The 24022-nt window shown below is 52.5% G+C and overlaps 1 protein-coding gene across 3 annotated transcripts; it reads right to left on the reverse strand.

Annotated features, from left to right (window-relative positions):
* Window positions 1–2425: 2425 nt before the first annotated feature.
* ABHD6 (abhydrolase domain containing 6, acylglycerol lipase) lies at window positions 2426–17437 on the reverse strand. 3 transcript variants are annotated; one of them, XM_030283422.4, is made up of 10 exons: window positions 17350–17437; window positions 13894–13963; window positions 12049–12196; window positions 8630–8786; window positions 8107–8220; window positions 7746–7878; window positions 6374–6528; window positions 5512–5566; window positions 4970–5070; window positions 2426–4278 (listed from the first exon to the last, which is right to left on the reverse strand). In XM_030283422.4, the coding sequence occupies exons 3-10, from the start codon at window positions 12165–12167 to the stop codon at window positions 4102–4104; spliced, it is 1011 nt and encodes a 336-aa protein (XP_030139282.1). In that variant the 5' UTR covers window positions 12168–12196; window positions 13894–13963; window positions 17350–17437; the 3' UTR covers window positions 2426–4101. The 3 variants fall into 3 exon arrangements, with proteins under 3 accessions (XP_030139282.1, XP_004176358.1, XP_030139283.1); XM_004176310.6 differs by lacking the exon at window positions 17350–17437 and adding an exon at window positions 14092–14296; XM_030283423.4 differs by lacking the exons at window positions 13894–13963; window positions 17350–17437 and adding an exon at window positions 13198–13220.
* Window positions 17438–24022: the final 6585 nt, after the last annotated feature.

A 24022-nucleotide genomic window follows, 5' to 3' on the forward strand; every position in this document is an offset into this window, starting at 1 on the left:
AAACAAAATCAGCCGGGCAGCACACCAGGGCTGGGTGGGGCTCCTGCTCGCCAGAGCGAAATGGAGTTTTCTGGGAAAGAGTGGAATTCTGAGAGGGCGAGATGGCACTGGCTGCTGTGTGCCTGACCCCTGGCAGCCGCCGGAGCCCTTGTCCCTCGTCAGAGCACCCTGCTCATGGCTATTCGCCCCCACCACCTCTGTCCTCCCACAGACCTGGACGCTCAGCAGCAAAACAGTTTGCTCAGAGGCAGTATTAGATTTTTTATTCCGAGCCAGCCCTGTTGTGTTTAGGAACATCTTTCCAGGATATAGTCACACAGACTTAGCAAGATTCGTACCAACCTAGGAGCCTGTCTTTGTAAGAAAGGAGAACGGAGGCAGCTGTCGGGCTGGGAATGACAGGAGAAGTCACCGACTGCTAGTGGCTCAGCGAGTGTTTGCTGAACGATCCCAAACCGCCCCCAAGAGGCTCCTGTCTGGAAAACGGCGTCCCAGAAGGAAAAACAACCAAACCCGAACCCCCTGCCAGATCCTGTATGTTTTTTCTTGTACTGGCTGCAAGTCTCAGCTGGTGGGCCCTGGCAGGGGATCCTCGTCATGTCACAAGGCAGCCACAGCAGCACAGGGAACATGTCCCTCCACCACTACAGGGACAGGGGTTTGCCCCCTCTGCAGTGGGTGAGGCGAGCCATGCTCCACGACAGCAGCCAAACCATAGTGCCAGACCCCCTGAGCATCTCTCTGCCCTCCAGAGGGTGCTCTGCGCAGACATGTGCTGGTGAAACCCTCCCACAAGGCAGCAATTATTAATTAATCTCCTTTGCTAGAGGAAAAAAAGAGAAAAATATGCTTTTCTACTTCAGAGAAGCATCTGTCTGCAGCTGTGTGGAACAGGACCCAGCCCAGGGCTCCTGAAGGTTCATGTTTCAAGACCATCACATTTTCCCTTTCAGCATCAATGGGGCACACACCAAGTACCCAGGTACTTGGCTGCCACCGGCTCTGTCCCTCCTGCTCCCAGAGACACTCCAAAAGCAGGTGCCACCACAGACTTGGAAGATCAGCAGCAAATCAGCTTGCTCAGAGGCAGTATTAGATTTATTTCAAGCCAGCCCTGTTGTGTTTTGGAGCCTCTTTTCAGGATACAGCCTTAGCAAGACCTACAACAACCAAGGGCCTACTCCTCACTTAGCTTCTGTGTGAACCTGTACCTCCATGAGCCTCATGACCCAGCCCAGCCCCAGGACAGACCTGGTTTAACCACATGGTTACAAGGAAAGCAATACATGGGGCAACAAACCAAAAGGACACCTCCCTCCTGCCAGGCCAGGATGCCCAGGCTATGTGCAGGTTCCCAGTACCTGGCCTTGCCACAGCTAGCATCCAGGAGTTTCCTTGTGGTTCCATATGGTTTCCTTATGGTTCCATCAGTTCTGCGCTCGAGACACAAAAACCCACCAGGAGCAGCCGAAGCCTCTGCCCCTTCCCAAGCCCCATAACCAGCCTAGAGCCACACCTGTACCTGGATGGTGAGGAGGGCTCACTGGGAGCTCCGTGCCGAGGGGATAGCAGCCAACACCAAGGGAGTAAGCCTTGTTTTGGTGTGGGGCTTTTCTGGCTCCCAGCAGGAAACGAGGGTTAATGGGAGCAGCAGCCAGGTGTGTTTGCAGGTGCCTCTCCAGCAGCCTCAGCTGCTCTGGGACCAATCTGGGCCCCCTCCAATATAGACCTGAGGGGTTTTATGGCTGAACTACAAGAAGCTGCAACACATGATGCAGCTGCCCTGAGCTGCCCCTACCTGTGGGGGAGAAACCCCCTCCCACCTCTGTGCTGTGATCATTAATAGGGTCACCTTGATGCATGCATCACTGCAGCAGTGGAGCAGTGGCAGGGCACAGGCAGGGGGACCAGAAGCCAGGAAGAAGCTCCTCAGCCCTCCCTGCAGCTCCTGCAGCAAACAGTGCAGCTGCTGAGCCTCAAGAGGCTCCTGGGGAAAAGAGAAATGCAAATATTTTTGCCTGCAAATTGATGTAATGCTAGTCCTAGCACAGTGTATGGATTCAGTAAGACTTGCAATAATAGATGAAATTGGTATTTAACATGCTTACAAGGATTTTAAGAGGAATCTTGGTGCTTAAAACCTAATTCTCTTGCCCCTTGAGGTTTTATTTTCTTCTTGAGTGTTTGGTGCCACCTTTTCCTAATAATATGAATAAAAGGAAAATGTGTGTTGTCATTGAAGAAATAAGACTTGAGCCTTCTGTGTCTTCAACATCTCTCTTTTCATTACGAAATATTCCTTGAGCCAAAACCTGCATCTCCCAGAAACATGGAGAGGAAGGAAGCAGCAGAGCAAATCCCTATGTCATCCCACACGACAGCCACCTTCTTCTTTAAAGGAAAAAATAGTCATTGCACCATGGACTCCTTAAATCATTAGATTTTAATAGCCATATAAATCCTCTGTGTACAGCAATCTGTGGCATGAGAAACCATATAGATACTAAACAGGTTTTTCTGGCTTTTACCACACAAAAGTACCAGCAATCTTGTTCTTTAAATCAACTCCTGTAGTAGAAACAATACCAAGCAATTAACAGCAAATTTCTATTTTTTCTAAAAGAACAATGTTTCTTCTCTTAAAAAGAGCCAAGAAGCTGACAGGGAGATTCAGATGTATGTACAGATCTGGGTACTTCAGGAAGCTGTCAGCACCACAAGCCTGTGTTCCCAGTCAGGAGGGGACACTCTAACAGCACCCAGTGTCACCCCCTGAGGAGGGCTGGGGGTGACTGAGGGGTGACAGCCACCTGCTGCTTTGCCTTGGAGGGCACCACACCACACGCTGCTTTGCCCTCCAGCACCCACTGGTCCTGCCTGAGACCGGGACCAGCGCTCTGTCCCTGGGACAGGCAGGGAGGGACCATGCCCAGAGAGGTGCAGGATCCATCCCTGAACATCACCTTGCAGCCTGTAAAGTGCAGCTTGCCTGTATTGCCTCTTTCTACCTAGAGCTTCACTCGGTCAGGAGTCGCAGTCATGGAGAGGATGCAGAAGTACATTGTACCTTTCCCCACCATGGCCCAGCACCTCGTGGGCTGTCCCCTCCTCACCATTCCCTGTGCTGGTCACACACAGCCCCCTCCCACCCCTCATGCCTGTTCCTGGTGGCATTGGCTTTTGCAGAATTCACAGAATTCATTAAGAAAATTGTTATTTACACCCAGGTGTTCAGCAGCACGATGTGATAGAGGAGCTGAGACAGGAGTTCACCCTAGGTGGCTGAGTCACACCCTGGCCATGGGCTTATTGCTGACTCGGGCCCAGGGGCTGGGTCACCCTGGGCGGTTCCATCGCCCCAGTTCCACAGCGCTGGCAAAGCTGCTGCTGCACCCCCTTGTCACTGGCTGTGTTCACCCACAGGTAGAACCAACCCTGGGCAAGGTGGGCTGTGCACAGACACCACGCCCTGGGCAACGTTAAGGCATTACAAATACACAGGAGCTATTCAGAAATTTAGAAAAACCCACTCAGAGTGTAAACATTTTTGCACATACAGTCATTGGATTTCCACACATGAAGTTTTCAGGTTTTTTCTGGATAAATCATGAGATAAGGAGCTACACAAAGAGCACTCAAGCAGACGCCTGGAGCACTTGGGGGTTCTCTTACAGCACAGCAGCATGCAACACGATGGACTCTAAGTAGTAAAAATATTATTAAGTCTCAGTCTCAGTCCAGGATTCCAGATATCTTCCTACATTTCATATATAGTTTAGGTAAATGTCATGAACAACTACATGCTGGTAACCCAGGTAAGTTGGGTGGCTGTGTGATGAGCACTGGGTGATTTCAGCTCATTTCTACCTTACCTCTAAGTAGAAAAGGGAGATACTCTGCTTCTGTTCCTGCATCTATGGAGGTTGCTCAATGACCTCAGGTTGCTGTGCCAGTGGTGCTATAGGTTTAGGTATCAGTGATTCTGCCTTCCTCAGGGACTTTGGCACATTGACCCCAATTCATACAAGATCCCTGAGAACGTATCAAAGCTTCAGTACTTTACAATTTAACCTGGCATGGGCACTTGGCTCCCTGCCGTGCTCAAGCCTGCTTCTTGTTGTTGTCTATGCTGTGCAGCAGTGCCAGGAACTCCAGGATGAGGTTGGCTGTCTTGCGGGGCCGCTCCACCACCACGGAGTGCCCACAGTTCTCCAGGATGTACACGTGGCAGTCCGGAATAGCGCTTGCTAAAACACTGGCACCAGAAACATCCAGGACCTGGGTGGCAGGGAAAAAACAGTCACTGCCACAGTCAGACATGGGTTTTGCTGGACACTGCAGAAACCCTGCTGGGGTCCAACAGAGACGGGGAGCAGGGATGCAGACACAGTCCTGCCTGGGGACAGGGCAGGGAGGCTGCAAGGTGCCAGACTCAGCATGCAGCAGGGAACTCTCCTGTATGCTCTTCAGCTGCTGTCTCATTGCGAAGGTATCATTGCAAGCAAATAATTGCATGTTTGCATTTATAAAGCCCTCTGCATGCCTGCAGCCTGCTTCCTCCCACATCTTCCCTCCCACTCCTGCCTCTGAAACAAACCCTAAGATTTTGCCTCAAAGCCTGCTCACAAACAGCACATCTCTTCCCAGTTGCCAGGACAACTCTCTTCACTGACACTTTATTCTTCTTCCCAGCCCTTGGCTGCCTCAGTGATGGCACCTAACCCCCACCTGCCCCCTAGCACTCCCCAGCCCTGGCACTGCCCTCTCCTCCCTCTGGAAAGCTGGCTGTCAGCTTTCTGCCCATCACTCTGCTGAGCTCCTGTGTCTAAACCCACTGGGGACCAGACACACGTGCCAGCTCCCCGAGAGCAGTGCACAGCTCAGCAGCACAGCCCCCACCGTGCCCCCATGGGTGGGCACAGGCAGAGATGGAGACAGGTCTGTTGGGGATGTGCAGGGGGCTGCCTACCTGGTCCTGCTTTCCCCAGATGACCTGTGTCGGTGCTTTGATCTTGCTCATGTTCTCATGGAGAGAGTGCCTGGACTTTTCATCCACGATTTCTAAAAACACTAGTGGGGCAAGAGAAGAGTCAGTCCCTACAGGGAGATGTTTTGCCTTGCAGTCTCAAAGGGGGCCATGTGGGCCAGTCCTGCTAGTATCCCCTCATGGGAAACCCGTGCAGAGATGATGGGCTGTCCTTGCCCTGCCACGAAGCCCAGCTGCAGAGGGGCCCTGAGCCAAAACATCTCCTCATAGGTACTTGTTAACCCAGATGGAAGGGTTAGGGTGAAGCAACAACCCCATCACCAGTGGGGGTGACAGTGCATTGCTACCAGTGATGGAGGTGTGTCCCCAAACCTGTTCCCAGCCCCCTCCCACCCTCAGCAAGAAAGCACAGGGATGCTGGGACCCATCCATGTGCCAGGGACATGGGGGCTGGGAACAGCTGGTCCCCAGGCCCCGGGGATCCTGCTGGAAATCCTAGTGAGGAGGCTGCCCCACGCACTTACGTTTCCGGTAAAATTCATTGTGTGGGATGCGAACGTCAACAAGGCCCTGGAGGATCTGCAGGGAGAGCAGGGGGACAGCTGCTGGAGGGGACCCATGCCCTGCACAGGGCTGAGCCTGCCCAAGAGCACTCAAGAGCAGCCCTTGTCTTCCCAGCAAGTCTGGCCCCAGCATGAGTTTCTTACTAAGCATGTGGGGCTGTTGAAACCATGCTTAAGCAACATATATTTCAGCAACAAGTAATATTGTCTTTTATTATGCAGACCCAATTTCTGCCCCTGGCCAGCAGACACCGCAGCCATGACTGCACTTTTCTTCTTTCTCATATTCTTTTGCCAAAAACACAAAAGGTCTGGGCACTACCTTACATTTTCTTCTTACTCTCCAATCTACTCACTCCAGATTTCCTAAGGAAAACTAGTTTAATAGCCAGCCCCTCACCAAGTTCCTCTTGCTTGACAATGATGCAATTAACATTTTCATTACTTTTACTTAAAAAGCAGCAAACAATCTCCCTCCACATCAGAGAACAGCTGCCTTATTTATTTAATGCTTCCTGCAGCCATATTTACTAAAAAACCCTTCCACATCCCAGCCTGCTGCCAAAAATTCCATGGGAGGAGGAATTCCAGCAGGGACTGCCACAGGGAGCTTGGAAAAGAGGGTTTGAAGGGAAAATGCTGGAAAAATGCAAGGAGTGGGGCTGGGTGTGTCTCACCTGGGTGGTGGCGGGGTTGGCAGCTTTAGCTCTACTCCCAGCATTGCCTCAACTGCCACCATGTAGGGTCAGGGAGAAGCAAACCTTGTCACCACCTCCAAGCTCCCCTTTCCCAGCTCCACAACAGTGGAGGCCTCCCTTCTCACCTGCTGTGGCACCTTGAAGCGAACGTAGGAGCACAGCTTCAGCATGTCTGCCATCTCCTCGGGCGTCGAGGGGATTAAAGGGATCCTGTCAATGCGTCTGGACTCCTGCAGCTCCCGGAGCTGCTTAATGAACTTGCTGTCAGTACTTGGCAGGCCTGGTGCAATGAGAAGGGGTGAAATCCAGATGAGATCCCCTCAAATAGCCCAAAAGAAAAAACATCCTTGTACTGATATCCCTCATCCCTGCCTCTGGCTTCCTGCCTGCTCACTCTTGGAAAAGAATGTATAAAAAGAGGGGGAGAAAACATCTGAACATACAGCCACTTCAACATGCATCCAGAGGTACCCAGCCTGCTACAGGGCTTGGCTCCCCCACAGGCTGGCATGGCACGAGGTGCAGACATGCATGCCTACGTCTGCAAAAGCTACAGTGCTTATTTTTATGTGGTCATCAGATGCAAACACTAGTGCCCAGGCTGCCACTGCACTGGGCTGGACAGAAAATTTCAGCAGCCCCATCTGCATAAACCACTGAAGAAAAATTCCTCAGCAATTTAATCCTAAACCTTTCTGCAGCCCCCACACAGAGGTTTTGCATCCAGAAACAGCCAGAGAGGCAGTCAACACTTCTCCCAGAGGGGAGTGGGAACTTGACGCCCCCAGAGCCTGGTAGCTAGGTAACATTTGCTTTGTTTCATTCCTTAGTGCTTATTTGGAAGTGGCTTTCCTTGTGTGGGAGGGGAAAGGAGCTGCTATGACAACTGGGATGCAGCAAAGCCTCCCTGGCAGAGAAGCTCTCTGCCTGCTGTGCCTCCTGCAGCATATCATGCCCAGGCTTCCCTGAGCCCCCTGTCCAGGGGATGCTGGGGATGGAGGGGATAGATTGGACACCCTGCTGACCTGTGCCCAGCCCTGAAGTGCTCTTCCACCCAAAGGTGGGAGGTCAGAGCCCTCCAGTTCCCAAAGCCCCAGGCCTTCAGCACACTAGGGCTTTCAGGAGGCCAGAATGGGGGGGCCATTCCTGTTGCAGTCTTGAATCCCACTCCTGAACTGAGAGGCTGCAGACATGCTGTGTAAAATGCCTGCCATCCCAAGGGAAAAGGCATTTTCCTCCAGAGCAGAACTTGTCCCATTTTCCCTAGTCCTGACTCTAACCAAAGCACAGTGGGGCAAACATCAAACCCCTGGAGAAGTGTAGTCAGCACAAAGCTGTGATTTTCTCTTGTGCCTTGCCAGATATTTCCAGAGTGTAAATACTAAATATTTCTAAATGCTTTGCACTACACATCTATGCTGCCTCCAGCACTGCCCTGAGCTTTTGCACCGGCTTCTGCTTGCCCTCTCTCTGTTTCCCCTCCCCTGCCTTGCCCACCTGCAGGACAGATGAGGGTCAGGCTGCAAATATCTTCTGGGTACTGAGCAGCATAGACGCCAGCAACATTCCCCCCCATGGAAGTGCCAACCAGATGAAAGGGCTTTCTGTTCAGCTTGATGCACTCCACGAACTGGCAGGGAGCAGAAGGAGCGTTGTTAGGAGAGAGGGAACAACAGCATGGGGTCAGGTCATTAGAGAAATTCAACTCAAAAGCTTGAGGCTGGCGGCTCTGGCTGCCTGGGAAGGGAGAGAGTGAGGCCACACAAGGCAGACTCACAGGGCGTAGCATCCCTCTTGTCCCCACGTCCCTCACGTCCCCACATCCCTCCGCAAAAGTGATGTGATGCTGGAGCTTTACCTGGTGTATTCTCTTAGCTTGCCCACTAATGGAGTAATCATCCAAGTCTGAGCGGGTCGTACCCTCGTGCCCAGGCATGTCCACACATACCAAGTGCAGGTTCTTCGGCAGGAACTGAAGAAACAAACCAGGAGTGGTTACAGTGCAGGGGAACTGCTGCAAAGCCCAAGGATGGCAAGTGGGAAGCCCAGGTGGGAGCAGGGGGGATCAGTCTCCTCCTGGCAGCCCTGGTTGCTTGCACACCAGAATAAGTCAGCTTGTGTACCAAGGATGACATGATGAGAGAGCATGGCCGAGACTTTCTTCCCATGGAGGCAGCAGGTGTGTACTGCTCTTCCCCTGCAGCTCTGCATGTTATAGGGTGAAGGGATGTAACAAGAAATGGGCATGGAGCTAAGCAGTGTGTTCATGTTACAGCAGTCATCCTATCCCATGCATGCAATTATTGTGCTCCCCACACTGCCCCCAAGCCCAGGACCATCAACTCTCAGGAAGGAGCAACATGATAGAAATGGAATCCCACCTTGACTATGGACAGCCACATGTCCTTGTGGGCTGAGAACCCGTGTAACATCAGGATGGACGGTCGGTATCCAGGCCTTCCTCTATAGGAATAACAAAACTGATAGTCATCGTAGTTTGCATATCTAACCTGCATGCCCAAGGCTCGGCGCCAGTACCTGGAAACAAGGAGAAAACACCAGTGAGAAAGACAAGACCAGGGCTCAGTCATGATATAAGCCAGGTGACAAATCTGAAGGCAGCCACAGATTTTTTGGCTTACTAAGGCCAGTTAGCTTGGGCTCTCACTGGTGCTATAATAGGACTACTGGAATTAACCCTGTGCATGTGGTCCCTGGGCAGGTGTAGTATTGGCTGCTGGCTGCACTGCAGATGGTTTGTGGAGACATTCTGTCTGTTAAGAACTTTAAAAAAATACCCTAAATAACTCATTAAGCAATGGAAATGGGACAAAATAACAATGGTAAAAGAGAAAATGCCCAAAGGCTGGTATGAGGACAGAGACTTAAGCACACATGTCACAGAATGGGCAGGCCAAGGTAGACAGGTGGATAGGGTGGATCTGTCACAGGGTTATTTGGACACAGTTCTGCATCAATGGGAGTACATCACCCCACAGACAAGCACATCAGCTCCCAGCCAAAACAACCATGTCACCCTGGAGCACCACAGAAACTCAATTCCCATTGAGCAGCTAGACAGCCTCTGAAAACGTATTGATACACACAAAGGACTGGAGTGGACCATCCTTACACTGGGTTTAGCACCCCAGAAGATAGCAGGCTGACCCCAATGCTGTTCCCCTAAAAGCAGAGGCAGACAGTCCTGCCAGCGAATGCTTGCAGCCTGCTCAGAGGATGCTGCAAAACTGCTGGCCAGAGGGACCTGGACAGAGATTATCGGTGACACTTCGGACACATGACGTGTACGTGCAGCCCACGGCAGAGAATGAGGCTGCTTTGTCTGCGATTCCCCTGTGCTCAGATACAACCCTTGTCAGGACAACTGCTGGGCTACTCCTGGTGGCCAAGACACTGGCAAATACTTTTATAGGCCGTATCAGAGTTTATTTAAGACACAAGAGCAAGGTCACCAACACTTCTGGACTGTCCTACCTCTCTGCCCACTCAAAGCTTATGCATAGTGAAATCCTCTTTTAGCATAATCTCTTTTTCGAGGGAGTTAGTGGGACTTAAGCAGCATCTCAGCTCTGTGCCGGTCCTACAAGGAGAGGTGAATTTCTCCCTAATAAGTGTCTTAAGAGTCCTTGCCTCAAAGGCACTGGTGTGAACTACCAATGGGCAACATGATAACATTTTTAGCAACTGATCCTAATGGATCAATTCAGCAGAAGGCAAAATAATCTGTGCAAAGCTGAACTGATCCCTCACAAGGTGTTAACTCACTTAGTGGCAGCAGCTAAAGTGATTAAGCCCTGTCGCAGCACAGGCAGAGCGGCTCCAGGGCTGGGTCAGCGGGGCAGCCCTGGATATCCTGCCAGGCAGGAAGGCGCATTAGCGGCAGGGAAAGCAGCGAGGCCTGGGTGAGGGGGCCCAGCATGACCCTTGACTGTGCCAACTGAGGACGCTGACTGGCAGGGAGAAGAAGGAGGAGGCAGGGAATTATGGAAGAAGGGAGAAGCTTCCACAAGGACCCCGCAGGAACTGTGCTGCAAAGCTGGAGCTACATGGGGCTGAAAGAGGAGGGCGATGTGGCATGCTTCCTACACCTCTCCTGCCTCTGCTGATGGGGAAACACAGTGATTTCACCCTTCAAAAAACTCCAACTTGGAAAGAAGCCAATAGAAAAGGAGGAGTAAGGGCAAACACACACTTTTTGTCCGCTGTCCCTAAAAGAAGAGGTGCCCATGACACACAGTGCATTGCAATTACTCCTGCAAGAAGCCCATACTGCCAGAAATGCTGGAAGAGAGAAATGGGGGGACCACATCCTTCAAAAGAAGACTGTCCTGACCTCTGCTGACATGCTCCCTCCCTCACCCAAACACAGACCAACCTGCCCACAGTGCATTTTCACTCAGCTCCTTATCTGCAACCCCAAAATAACAAAGGCAGCAGGGCATTCTCTACCTTCCACTCAGCCCGGCTTCTCCAAGCTCCTGGCATAGACCCTGCACCTCCTCTGCCCTGTCCTGCCACTCCTGGCTGCTGAAGGCTTCACCCTGACCACACTCACCCTGCAGTGCTTTCCAGGCATCCTCCTCAGAACCTCAGTCCATCAGGGTCCTCCCTGGCTTCCACCAGCCGCTCACATATCCAAAGAAATAAACCACTTTGATTGCCAAACCTGGTACCACTCAGACACCCATGGGGCAGTGGAAGGCTGTGACACTGCCTGCTCTCCTTTGCAGAGTGATAATCCCATCACTGGGGTTTTCATCCCATGCTCCCCCCTCTTTCAGATGCTGTGAATAAAAAGCTTCTAATTAAAGCGCCTTAAGAAACAGGCTTTATCCCATTGCTTCACCTGAGTGCTGTGATGGACAAACAGCTTCCTCTCACACGAGGTCACTTGGATTTGGAAACACCCCTGAGCTGAACTATAGGAGCCACCATCTACCAGCAGCACGTGAGGGCAGCCTGACACGCTGCCTGCTCTGCCTGTGCTGTCTGCCTGCTGCTGCCTGCTCCATGCTGGGGGATGAGACTCTGCCCTGACTTCTGAAGGGACTTACTCCAGTTTTCCTTGCAACAAACCCAGAGAGGAAAGCTGCCAGTGGGCTTATCACTGATTTCCAGGGACAAAGAAGGACTTAAGGATTTAGTGCTTGCCTCCTGGTATCAGAAAGGACAAGATTCAAGGGGATAAGGAAAAGCATCCCTCCATCTTCTCTGATTTTCCATTCCAGAAGAAAAAGGGAGGATGAGAAAAGTCTCATCCATGACTACTGATGAGGGACAAGTGCCTGCCTGCTGAGCAGGCTGTCAGCTGGGATGGAGCATGTGAGCTCAGGGACACCCACACCACAGCCACATTGATGAGGTGGGAGGTCACCAGACCCACACAGCTGCCAGACTGGTGGGTAGGCTGCAGTGGCAGTGCTTTTCCCAGCCTCAGTCCTGTCCTTGGGGAAAGCAACCCAAAGAGGTTTGGAGAGATCTTGCAAGCTGGCACTGCAGTGGCACCCTGGCCAGCTGCCCCTTGGCACAGTCAAACCCCTGGGACAGCAAGAGGCCTCCACAGGAAAAATGCAATAGGAAAAAGCCATTTTCTTCTCCCAGACATGTTTAAAGCTGCACACAGCTGGCATGGCCCTGGAGGACCTCAGGTCACCGGCTGTTATTGCCATCAGGAGCAGGAACACCCAGCTCTGTCCACTCCCCTGTGACCCGTGTGTGTGGGGCCCTGCTGGGCACAGGTTCACCCCCACGCCGCGAGGAGCGGGGCTCGTGCACTCACCAGTAGTAGATGCGGATAAGCGCCGAGGGCCAGAGGAGGAATGAGGCCACGAAGGCCAGGATGGGGATAGCCAGGGTGCCACCAGCGATGACAAACATGTTCAGCATATCCAGGTCCATGCTGCTCTTCACTATTCAGCCTCACCTGCCTGCATTTAGGGAAAATTCTGAGGTTAACCACCAGAAATTATGACAAGTCATTGTTAAATGAGAACTCTGCTGCCAGATGAGGAGGAAAGCAGCTCTGCAAGAGGCAGATATCCTTCAGGAGCACAGCAAAGTCTCCTTCAGTTTTAAAACCCACTATTTCTTCTGACTCCTTAACGGATCTAATCACTGCAATGTTATCCTCTCAGGAGAGCACATCTCAAATGGGCAATGAGTCTCCTAACAGGCACGGAACATGTCCAGGGTGACAGGGCACAGCATGACCCTTGGGACACTTTGCAGACACAGGAAGCACAGCACCCCGAGGGGTGCAGGCAGCCTTCCCTCTCTCCACCATGTGTGCGGGCAGCCTTTCCCCCCATGGCTGCAAGCAGGGCCAGCCTCAGGCAGGCTCCATGCTTCTTTTTAGAAGCAGGCATCCAAGCTCTGTCTCCCTTCTCTCCCCCTGCCTGATCCCAAATCCCCAGCACACAACCACTGACCTAGAATTGATGAGTTGAACCCAGCTCTCATTACCGCTCTGCACAGGCACCAACTAATCAAGGAAGCAGAGCCTATTAATGGACCCGGGAACAGAAGGAAACAACTTGGCAGGGCACTCTTTGGTGTCCAGCCCTTATGAGAAACAAATTTATCCCCACCCCCAATCCTCACTTCTGCCCCACATTTTGCACTTCCTGTGGATAACAGGCTCCCATCCCTGCTCCCCAGCATCCTTCAGACAAGTCTCACGGACAGCAGGTGGAGGACACGGAGCAAGGGCAAGCTCTTGCACAATGTCATGTTTGTCCCTGAACGCTCCCTACTACAGGCAGCTTGGGTATATTTTTCTCATTAAGAGATTAAACGCTGCCACACACACATCTCCTCTAATTCCCCGTGCTAATCAACTCATGGCTCCCCCGTTCCTCGGCACTACGCTTTTGTCCCACATTTGTAAAACGAAACCTCCTCAATGCCTGCTCTCTCACCAGCCACTCACCCCCCATCACCACCTCCACATTTCTCCGTGTCAGGACAGTCAGATTTTTTCCAGCTTCCTGCAAGAAGCGGTGTGTGTGCGATATGTGATGCCGTGAAACAGAAACACAATCACCTCAGTCACAGCGTCCCGCCCCCAGACACCGTCACATCGGATCACGCTGGACCCCCTCGGTACACACGACCCTGAGAAACGGTGTACAGAACCTCTGAAGCATCAGCCAGATTTGCCCCCTCCCCCCAGGGAAAATAGGAATAACTGAAATTTGAGGAATACTGCAAATATTTCCACCAGGCACCTCCTTAACAAAGCTAAACCTCATTTCCGTCTTCAAGCCTCAACAACGTCGTCATTCATTTAATCAACGTTTTGTAGAAAGATCCTTGATGTCAGCATGGCTTGTTCATAGATAAACATTTTATGCAACCGATAAACCTCATCCATGCGAGCAGGGCTGAGAGGGAGCCCACGGCAGAGCACTCTCTGCCTTTTGCTATGTGACTAAAACAGGGCAGAAATCAAGCACGGGAAATCGCCATTGTTCCCACTGGGCACTCGGAACGAGAGAAGGCTGCGGGAAGCCAAAAGCGCGGATGGTGGAAGCCCCTGTGACACGGGATCACCACCTCCGCCTCCATCTCCACACCACTTTTAGAAAGCTAAACGGGGAGAAAGCCTTTAAAAAGCCCGGCTTACCTTGCAGAGTTCCCCTCCTCCTCTCGGCACAAGCCCCGCTCGCTGTGGGCAGCGGCAGTGTCTGAAAACACAGTCAGAAGAGGAAAAGAACAAGGTCAAAATCGCAATCCTGCTTTCACTCCTCCCTTCAGGCTCGATGGCCCGGTGAGTTTGGGGCATTTAAACCACCAGCTTCCCTTCAAGACGTCTCATATTCACCTTCTGACAACCTCTCCCCTGTCTATGTAAATACGGCCTTCTGTACAATAAAGCCCGCTGAGTGCACTTGTTCCAAGCAGGAGCAAAGTGCAAGCTGCCATCGGGGAGGAGGCGAAGCCGCGGGGGCGCGGCGGGGAGAGCCGAGCCCAGCGGGCCGGGCAGCGCTGCGCGGATCCAGCGCCGCGGGCTCATGCTCGCCCTTCAGGTGATTACTGCTATTAGAACAAAGCCAGCTAAGCTGCTTCTCATCCCCTTCCTCTTTGTCTTAAAGGTAATTTTACAAGCGCTCTCCGCGCCCTTCCCCTTCCGGAGCTTGCCCTGTGTGAGACGGGCTGAAGCAGAGCGTAGCCGCAGGAAATTACTGGGGAGGCAGCAAAATGCTGGCCTGAACTCGCGGTCAGACTTTGGCTGTGAAATTCACGGGAGACGATTAACAGGTGCACCGGAGCCACGCGGATTGAGTTCTGGGCTCTGCCCGAAGGCAGAAAATCCCTGAGAGGTGCCCTTGCCACGGCCGCAGGCCCGGGGGCAGTCGGGGGCTGCTGTCCCCATCACTCCAGAGCATTTCGGCAGGGCCGTGGCAGCCACCCCTCACCCCGAGAGCCCCGGCGCCCAATGCCGGCCATGCACCCCCGGCAAGCCCCGCTCAGGGCCCCGCTGGCCACGGGTGCCTGGAGGGGGTCAGGATGCGCAGGCAGCCCCATGGCACTTCTGAACCTTCTGTGTGGTCAGAGCATCGTCACTGATTTCCATGGCTAACTCCGATGCAGGAGAATGTCAGCAGGCTCAGCTATGCAGTCAGGGGCAGCCACCATCACCACAGTCCCCAGCACCCGCTGCCCAGCAAAGCCACCCCTGCACCCATCAGTGCTGCAGGGACACTGGCTCACCGGCTCGTGGGAGCACCCACAGTGGCAATGCCCTGTGGTGGTGCTTTGCCCATCCAGGAATGATAACCCTCCCTGCTGCACTGACACCAGGCACCATCACCCCAGGCCCCAGCACAGCCCTTTGCTACCAGCTAGAGAGTAGCTTTTTAAGCTGCTGTGGGTTTAAAAATAAAACAAGCCCTCTGGTAACAGTCGTAAGTCTTCATACCACAGCTCATCCATCATTCTGAGGTGCCCTGTGACCAAGAGTCACAGCAAGTGGCCCCAGGTGTTGCTACTGCTTCTCAGAAGGATCTCCACACACTTCATAAATTAACTTGGAAACATCAATTAGGCAACTCTGATAAATGATGTGTGATCATGGCGGTGAAACGCCGAGCACACTGAATATATGGCAGGGCATGGGATGCCAAACGAGGAGCACTGGTTCCCATACTGGCAACAAGCACTAACCCCCACAGCCTGCATCCCCTCTGGGAGGATCCCCAGAACAAGGCACCCCAGGTAATGGGATGGTCCCAGGACAGATGCTAAGTCGAGGCTCCACATCTCCATTTGTTCGCTACTTCCTCCCCTATGTCAGGTTCAAACAAGGGTCTCAACACCTGCAAAGAGAGGGGCCAATAGGTGGAAAGGGTCTGTGAGTCACTACAGAGGACAGCATGTTGGGGACATTCCCAAGGCCATGGAACAAGGGTATTTTTCCTCTTTAAAGCTTAGTGTGTCGCTCCAGGGAGGCTCCAAGAATGCTGCTCAGGTGTATATTGAATTTTTTTACAAGCACCACAAGAGAGGCAGCAGCAGCAGCACAAAACCCACCCCAAGGCAGAAGGCCCTTGGGCTGGAAGAGGAAACTGGCAGCTGATGCACTGGGCAGCCCTGAGAAAGGCCAGGCAGTGATTTCACAAAACAGGAATCACATGTATGCCATCACTGCCAACATTCAGGCACAAAAGCTGTTTTGGGCTGTGCTCATCGGGACTGGGCTGCACAGCTGCTGTTGCACCCAGGGTTTTGCTCAGCCCACCTGCACCCAGCGCAGTCCATGCCTCACTGATCACTGAATCACTGAAAGCTAAGCAGCACAAAAACATGTTTCTGGGGTTTTTTTAAGATCTGAAAAGGAAAAAGCATCAACCAATTTTAAGATTCCATTGCAGAAATAAGGGGCTTCGAGGGACCTCAATGACTGAGGTGGGCCCCCTAGAAGCCCTGACTCACAGCACTAACCATGTTAAAAGAAAAACCCAGAACATTTAAGTGAACTCTTTCCCTTGGAAACTCCCTCACCCTTGCATCATCTGCAGCCTGAAAAATAATATTGACTATAAACGATGACATAACAACTGTTATGATTCCCAGTGGTGTAGTTTGCTATGGGATCCTTTAGGTGCTAATCCCAGTGCAGTTATAATTTAATATCTATTAATATTTGAAAGACCTCTGTCTGTCAGTCAGCCAGCTCTCAATCTTAACCCTGCCTCCAATGAGCCAAGAATGGGAAATGTGCCCTTTCACCTTCATTTATTTATAGATGGCAGAAATGCAATCATTATTTCTGCAGCTGTGTTTCACAAAACGTCCATCTCTGAGCCATTTGTATCTCTACAACACGGCTCCTACATGAGCCAGAGAGTGTGGGCTGGTCCCTGACCCTGCTGCTGTACCCCAGGCTTGGAATATGCAGGGACAAGCTATCAGCATCACTGCTAGCCAGCCTGGGCATAAGGTGGATGCAAGGCATGACCCAAGCAGGCTGTGCTGCCAGTCAGCTGCTGGTTTGGAAATTCATAACGCGCCCATCCTCCTTCTGGACCCCGTCGCCATCCTCATCCTGCCGCACACGCACGCAGCTGAACATGCACGGCACATCTGATGTCACGAGTGCGCTCGGACCCAGCCGTCTCCTGGGGAGGGGGTAGGAAAGAGTTGGGCAAGGATGAGGTTGGGGTATCCAGGGGCCACATCCTGGTCCCTTTTTGCAGCACACAGCCCCCCCCAAAGCATCCTCCTCCGGCAAAATGACAGCATCCTCCGAACCGCAGCAGCTGGCCATAGAATCCTTTAGTCACAAAACGGTTTGCTTTGCAAGGGACCTTAAAGATCATCTTGTTCCAACCCCCTCGCCACCAAATGATTAATTGTTGGGGGAGGGGGGGAATTAAAGGCAAATTAATTAAATCTTTGGATATATAGTTTAATGTTTTTCTTGGATTTCGTCTTTGCTCGCGATCTTCTGCCCACCCCCTGCGATACCACGGCTGGGACTGGGGAGACCCGGACGCCGGAACGGCCTCCCCTCCGCTCACTTCCCTCCCGGTCCTGTCATCGCCACCGTCAGCCCCGCGTCCGCCCCCCCGCCTCTCACCGTGCCTATCCGAGCCGGGCCGGGCCGTAATGGCAGCGCCGGGCGGCGGAACGCGGCCGCTCCGCTGCGCCCTCCCCCGCGCCGGGGCGGCTCCGCGGGGCGGGATGCGGCTCCGCGGGGCGGGATGCGGCTCCGCGGGGCGGGATGCCGCGGGGGAGAGGCGGGACGCCGCCGGGCTGGAAGGGGCTGCGACAGGGGCGAAAGCGGCGCTTACGAGGCGGTGGAAGCGGGGATGCGATGGGGATGCTTTGCCGGGGACAAAGGAGACGAGGGGGCGACAGGGACTGCAAGATGGCTCCAGTGGGCACTAGAGGGACGTCAGTGGATATGCAAGGGGGGATGCAATGAAGCTGAAGAAGGAATGCAGGGGAGAAGTGATGGGGTTTCCATGGGGATTGCAACAGGGGTAGAAAGGGGGATGCAGTGGGGGGATGCAGTGGAGCTGTGATGGGAATTCAGTGGGGTTAAAGCAGGGGATGCGATGGGCTGCAGTGAAAGTGCATACGGTACAACACGGGCGCTAGAGGGACAATGTGGCGGTACAAGAGGGGACACAGAGGGATGTGATGTGACTTTAGTGGGAGTGTAAGGGAGGGGTGCAAGTGGGCTGCAGGGAGTGGGCAGTTACACCAGGGTTAGGGTAAACCTAGCCCTGGGAAGATGATTCACCCCGCCGAGGCAGCGTGCAGTCACTTGTAGGATTGCAAACAGCCTCACCACGTGAGATCTAAACGGGGGTATTGCAAGGGACACACAGCAGGGAGCCAAGAAGGATGCAATGAGCCTACGGAGCTCTTACAATGGGGTTGCCATGGGAATGCAACAGGGATAAAAAAGGGAATGTGATAGGGCAGCAACAGGGTTACAACAAAGAGACACAAGGGTAGATACAACGGGGATGGGGGGGGGGGTTACAACAGGGACGTCAAGGGGATGCGATACAATTGCCACAGAACTACAAAGGAGAGTGCAGCGCTACACCCCACAGAGAAACCTCACAGCCCCCTTGCATGAGGCCTGGGAGCAAGCTTGGGGTGGGGGACAGCTGCTCCCAGGTCTGGGGAGGGCTGTGGTCAGGGATGTTCCCATGGGAAGGACACAACAGTAGAAATCAGAGCATCCCACTTATAAAAATCCTATTTTAGGTGGTAAAGTAAGTCTGTCAGGTTACAGATCTTTTACCTTCCCAACAGACGACACTGCTATCAGGAGCTGTACTTCAATTTGCACTTTAAAATCTGCTCTGATTTTTCCCAAAACTGCCAATTGAATCCTTTTGCTATAAGCAAAATTACTTTCCTTCCCCCTGGGTCACATATAACGCTGGTGTGTACCTTTAAATTATGCCAAAAAATTATGAGAAAACTGAATTAAACTGGAAATGAGATCAGCTCCTGAGTAAGTGCAAACTGGGTCAAATCCTCACCCCACCTGTGCTCTGATAAAGGATGTCCCTTTGATTTGGCAGGTTGGGGAGGGTGAGATAATTGGTGTAAAGGGCTTTCCAGGTCAGAGTTTACTACAATAACCATAAGCTTTTAACATGAACTTCAGAAGAGATTTATGACCAAAAATCAAGGTGTTTAGGTGGCCTGGTGAAGTCGAGGCTCAGCCTGTTTTGGGTTTTCTTTCTCAGTCAAGCTGGGCTAAACAAAGCTGAGTTTCTGCTAAGGTGACCTAGGTGGACATGAGAGGTATTTCACAAGCCTTCAAACACAGTTTGCAGTCAGAGTTGTTTGTTCAGCTTTCTCATGCAGGGCCCAGGCTCCCTCGGGACACCTGCAGGGCAATGCTGACTCAGACCAGAGCATGGATTACACACCCGATGGTTATTCCAGGCCACCTGCTGGGGAATGCCCCTGCACACAGTCGTAGCAAAGGATGGTGCTTAAAATAGAGAAGCTGAAGCAGAGGCCTGTGGTGGGTTTGTGTCGAAACATGGCATGGGCTAAGCAGGGAACCCAGTCCTGCAAGCTCAGTGTGCAGCCACAGGGAAGAGTTGAGTCTCCTTTGGTGGTGATGGGCTCCTCTGATCCAGCAGGTGCCAGGACAAGGCCACAGCTTCAACAGGTCCCAGCCCTGCTGAGGGAGGCAGTCTGCAGTGCCCTGATCACTTTGCCAGGCAGGGGCTGAGGCTGCTCCTCTGTCCCAGCACAGCAAAGGACATCTTGGGCACTTGAGATGGCACAGGGAGAACAGGAGAGAGTGCAGGGAACGGCTGGGCTCCCTGTGCCCCCAGAGAGCAGATGAGCCTCAGGCTCCAGAAGAAACCCCAGCAGTTCTGTGGGTACCTCCTTAGGACCCTGCAAGGCCAAGTTTGAGATGGCTGCAATGTGGCAAGCCCAAATTAAAAGCCAGTGCCTGCACTGACCTGCCCCATGACAGCCACGGACAACTCTTCACACAGCTGTGGCAGCTGGCAAGGGCTGAGTCACCCTTGGTCACCCTCTGAGGCATTTTGGAGCCCAGCACCAGCTGTGCTGGCCCTTAGCTGAAAATTACCCATTCCTAATGCCAGTGTCAGGAGCTGGGCTTCCCACGGGCACGGCTTTGATCCTGTGAGCAGGACAGACAATGACCACAACAATGACTTATGATCCAGTGAGAAATGAAATGTATCTCTGAAACAGAGCAACCGCATAATAAAAACCCATTAAAAATAATCGGAAATATCTGTTGCATGGTCCCAGAAACCAGGACACAAGACTTCTATGTAAACGGTCTTGTTTTCCATCGGAAGGTGGGAGCTGTGGCTGGATTCAGTCCAGGATGGCTGTAGAGAGCTCAGACTTCTTCCTCAGCAAGCCAAGAAGCAGCATTGCTCCACTAGGTGAAAGGTTTCCTTGTTATTTTGCACTGCTGGGTGAGGAATCCCCAGGGCACGTGGTGAGGCTGTTTGCAATCACGACAAGTGTCTGCACGCTGCCTTGGTGGGCTGAATCATCTTCCCACGGTGACTTGTCCCCGTCTGTTTCCACTGGCACAGTGGTGGCCCTGTGGCACGATCCATGAGCAATGCCCAGGGCACTGTGGGCATGGAGAATGCCGGGCACGCGGGTGCCCCAGAGCTCGCCATGGGAGCTGCGGTCGAGGAAAGCCTTGCCATGCCCTAAGCAGTGCCACTTTAATAACAGAGCCACAGAATTTCATCCCTCAGGACAGGGATAAGGTCTCAGCTCACCTCGGTTGCAAACTGCAGCTCTGGGTGAGCACAGGGGTAAAAAACTCTCTGTGCACCACCTTGATCAGCCACCCTTTCACTCTTCAGGGGCTTCATTGCACAGCCTGGGACAAACACAGGAACAATGCTCCTGCCATTTAAAATATTATAAAGCAACACCTGCTTGCCTAATGACAGCTTTAAAAATGCTTTATTAACCCTACTCAAAGTTAATGCATATATTATGCGCATTTTAATTATATCTTTAATTGCTAACAATATGGGTGTATGTATTGGCACAAAACCTTATTTGGTGGCTGCAATGTCTTTATAGAGGATTAACTTCAAAGTCTCATCTTGTTGTCATGCATGAAAGCCTGTATTTCAGATTACCTCCTCCAACACAGCTAAGGAGTGTCCTTCAAGAAACTGGAAGCATCACGAGGCATTTTTCCTTGGACTGCCTTGTAGTGGCAGGCTGTCATGCTTCAAACCACTAAATGAACAATACTGACATATTAAGTTGAAAAAGAAAACCCTATCAGAATCCTGGACCAGCAAAGGAATTGTGCCTTGACAGTAATTAAATAGAACACATAATTATAAATAAAAATATTTATTATTTATTATTTTATTTATTATTTTATTTATAAAATAACTATAAATAAAAATTTGGTGTCAAAGATTTTATTCAAAACATTCCACGTATTTTGCACAACAAATACTTTTGCCCTGCATTGCACTGAAACGCCCGAGGGTCACAGCAGGACAATATTGCCATTATATTGGCACTGAAACCTCTTCCCAAATGACCATATATGGCCTGCAGCACAGCTATGAACTTTAGCAATCCAAAATGGCTCAAGTGCTTTGCTACTTATTAACTTGAAAATCCAGGAGACTGTGATAAAATACTCTGCCTGATAGTTTGATGAGGTCACCAAGAGCTCAAAGGTCATTTCATTTGCCCAAAGGAACCCACTTTTATGGCGGTGGCACCTTTGGGGCTGGCCCTTTCTGGACCTCCCCCCATCATAGCAGATGTTGTCAGAGAAGCAATTTGTGTAAAAATTGTAAAAATTAAGGGATGTGCAACACTTTAAAGCCTGCTACATGGAAGTGGAGGCCTCTTGTCCAGAAAACAGAGCAGTGGTGGCTCCTGAGGAGCACCGGCCTGGGGGTGTTGGTCCCCACACGGCCACTCACACCCAACATCACCTCTGCCCATGCTGCCCCTGGTTCCCTGGAGCCAATCTCCTCTTTGGGGGAGCAGGCTAATGGGGATGTCAAATGGGGCAGCAGGGACACCCCGACAGACTGGGGCTCAGGCAGGCCAGGCCAGTCTTTGCAGCCTTCACTGAAAGGCCACAGCAGCACTGGTGTCCCCAGCAGTGCCAACCCCCTGAGCAGCACACAGACACCACATCTTTCCTACAGAGAAGGAATGAAGCTTCAGCCAAGCCCCAAGCACCCCGTGGGTGCTCCCCACCAGTGAGTCACTGCTGCCCTTCCAGCCCAGAGCAGGCTTCCTCTGCCAGGGCAGAAAGGGATGTGGCTGACCCTGCAGCGTCTCCCTCCAGCCCTGCAGGGAGGCACAGGAAACCTCAGAGATCCTCTCAGCCCATCTCTGCCAACAACAACAATTCTGTGCGTTCCCTACAGGCAGCCAGGGCTGCAACCAAAAGGAAGCAGCTGTGCCTGAGGGGAGAGCAGAAACTCCCACATGGCTGCAGGACCCTCCCACGCTGCTGTCCCGTGGGGACTCTAAGCAAGCTTGTGATACAGGGACACATCTCACCCCAGCCATCCCACAGCACCTTCTGGGCAGCGGGAAGAAGGTGGAGGGCTGAGCTGCTGCCCAGGGGGAGTGACACACCAGCCACAGCCCCCACACACCCAGGCCAGGCTTCACCAAAGGGCCCTGGCAGCAGCTGCTCACTGCAATTGGCTTCTGCCCTACCCTCAGCCTCCTTAGCTGCCTCCAGTGCCCTGGCATCAGGGAGAGGCTGAGGAGGGGCTCCATTAGTGAATGTTCCACAGGTGCTGCTCAGCTGGAGAGGGTGTCTCTCACCTGCCATCGTTCCAAGTGGGGACAAGAATCCCAGACTGTGTGGGTTTCACCAGCAGCTTCTTGTGCAAGAGCAGGGCAGCCCTGAACTGTCGGTGTTCATGCACCCACATCAAGCATGTTTTATATCTGATAAGGAGCAAAGAGGACATGCACAGATAGTGCAGTAAACAGGGAGTAAAGTGCTGCAGGAAGGAACATGAGCTCCCTGTGTCACCCCCCACAGGTCGACTGGCTGCTGTTTGTCCCCCTGATAATGCTTGGGGTGGAGGAGAAAGGGGTAACTGATATGCCAGGAGCCCTGAAGATAAACACAGTGCTGAGAGCCATGGTTCAGGGTCAAAGCCTTCATGGGCACCACAAAAAAACACTTGCTCTTTGATGCCAGGGTAGCCAAAACAAGCCTGATTTTGGGGAGAGCTCTGGGTTTTGATGACTCTGACCCTGAAGCTGCAGCTGCTGTCGCAAGTGCTTGGCTCAGGCTGAGCTTTTAGCAAGGTTAAGCTGGAGATTTACACCCCTCCAAGACTGTCACTTTCCCTCCCCTCTCTCTTTATTAGTTTCTTACAGAGCCTGTCCTGCCTGGGGACAGCTCACTGGAGACCCAGAGTAGAGGAAGGATGTAATCCCTGTTATTTTGGAGGATGGCCTGCCCACTCCCCAAGTAGCTCTGTTGGTTGGCAAACACTGGAGTAATGTGGTGACACATCCCTTGCTGGCAGCCAGTGTTCCAAGCTCCAACAATGCCAAAAGGGATTTGTGATGCTTATTCCAACACCTGCAGCACATTCTCTGGAGATCTTGCCTCCTCAGCAAGCCTATCCCACTGCTTTCAGCTGTGCCATGTCTTTGGGAGCCCTTCCACGTGCTGTGCTTTGTGCTGTCTCCATCTGAGCCTGTTCAGTAGGTTCAGTGTTGGCAGCCACATCCCGGTGCCTCTGGATCTGGAGGCAGCAGGGTGCAGGCAGGCTGGGTGTTCCTAGAGAAAGGAAGGAGGATATGAAAGCACCCAGTAAGCACAGGGAGAAAAGTTCAAGACACTTAAAGATGTCACTCAGCTTGAACCTTTGATACACCTCCTGTCTTTATAACTTGATTGAGGGCCAACAAATGTGTCTCTGGCTGAGGGCTGACACGTGGTGGAGGATTAAGAGGGTAGGGGGTGATTTCCCTGCAAAAGCCACCTCAGGGGACCAAGCCATCCCACCTGCAGCATCCTCACTCAGGTGTTGTTTTAGCCAAACTCACGTGTCCCCTTCCACCACGCAGCACCAGCCAGACCCACATGCTCAAACCAAGACTCCTGTGCTGGGGACACTTGGCCAGGAGTTTGAGGGGCAGTGCTGGGGCATCATCTATCTTACCATGGCTGCCTGGCAGTCCCTTCCAATGGGTTTCTGGTGCCCTCCAGAAACCCCATCTTCCCCCCTGCTGCTTCCCAGACC

This window comes from Taeniopygia guttata, chromosome 12 (assembly GCF_048771995.1).
Source record: "Taeniopygia guttata chromosome 12, bTaeGut7.mat, whole genome shotgun sequence".
NCBI lineage: Eukaryota > Metazoa > Chordata > Aves > Passeriformes > Estrildidae > Taeniopygia > Taeniopygia guttata.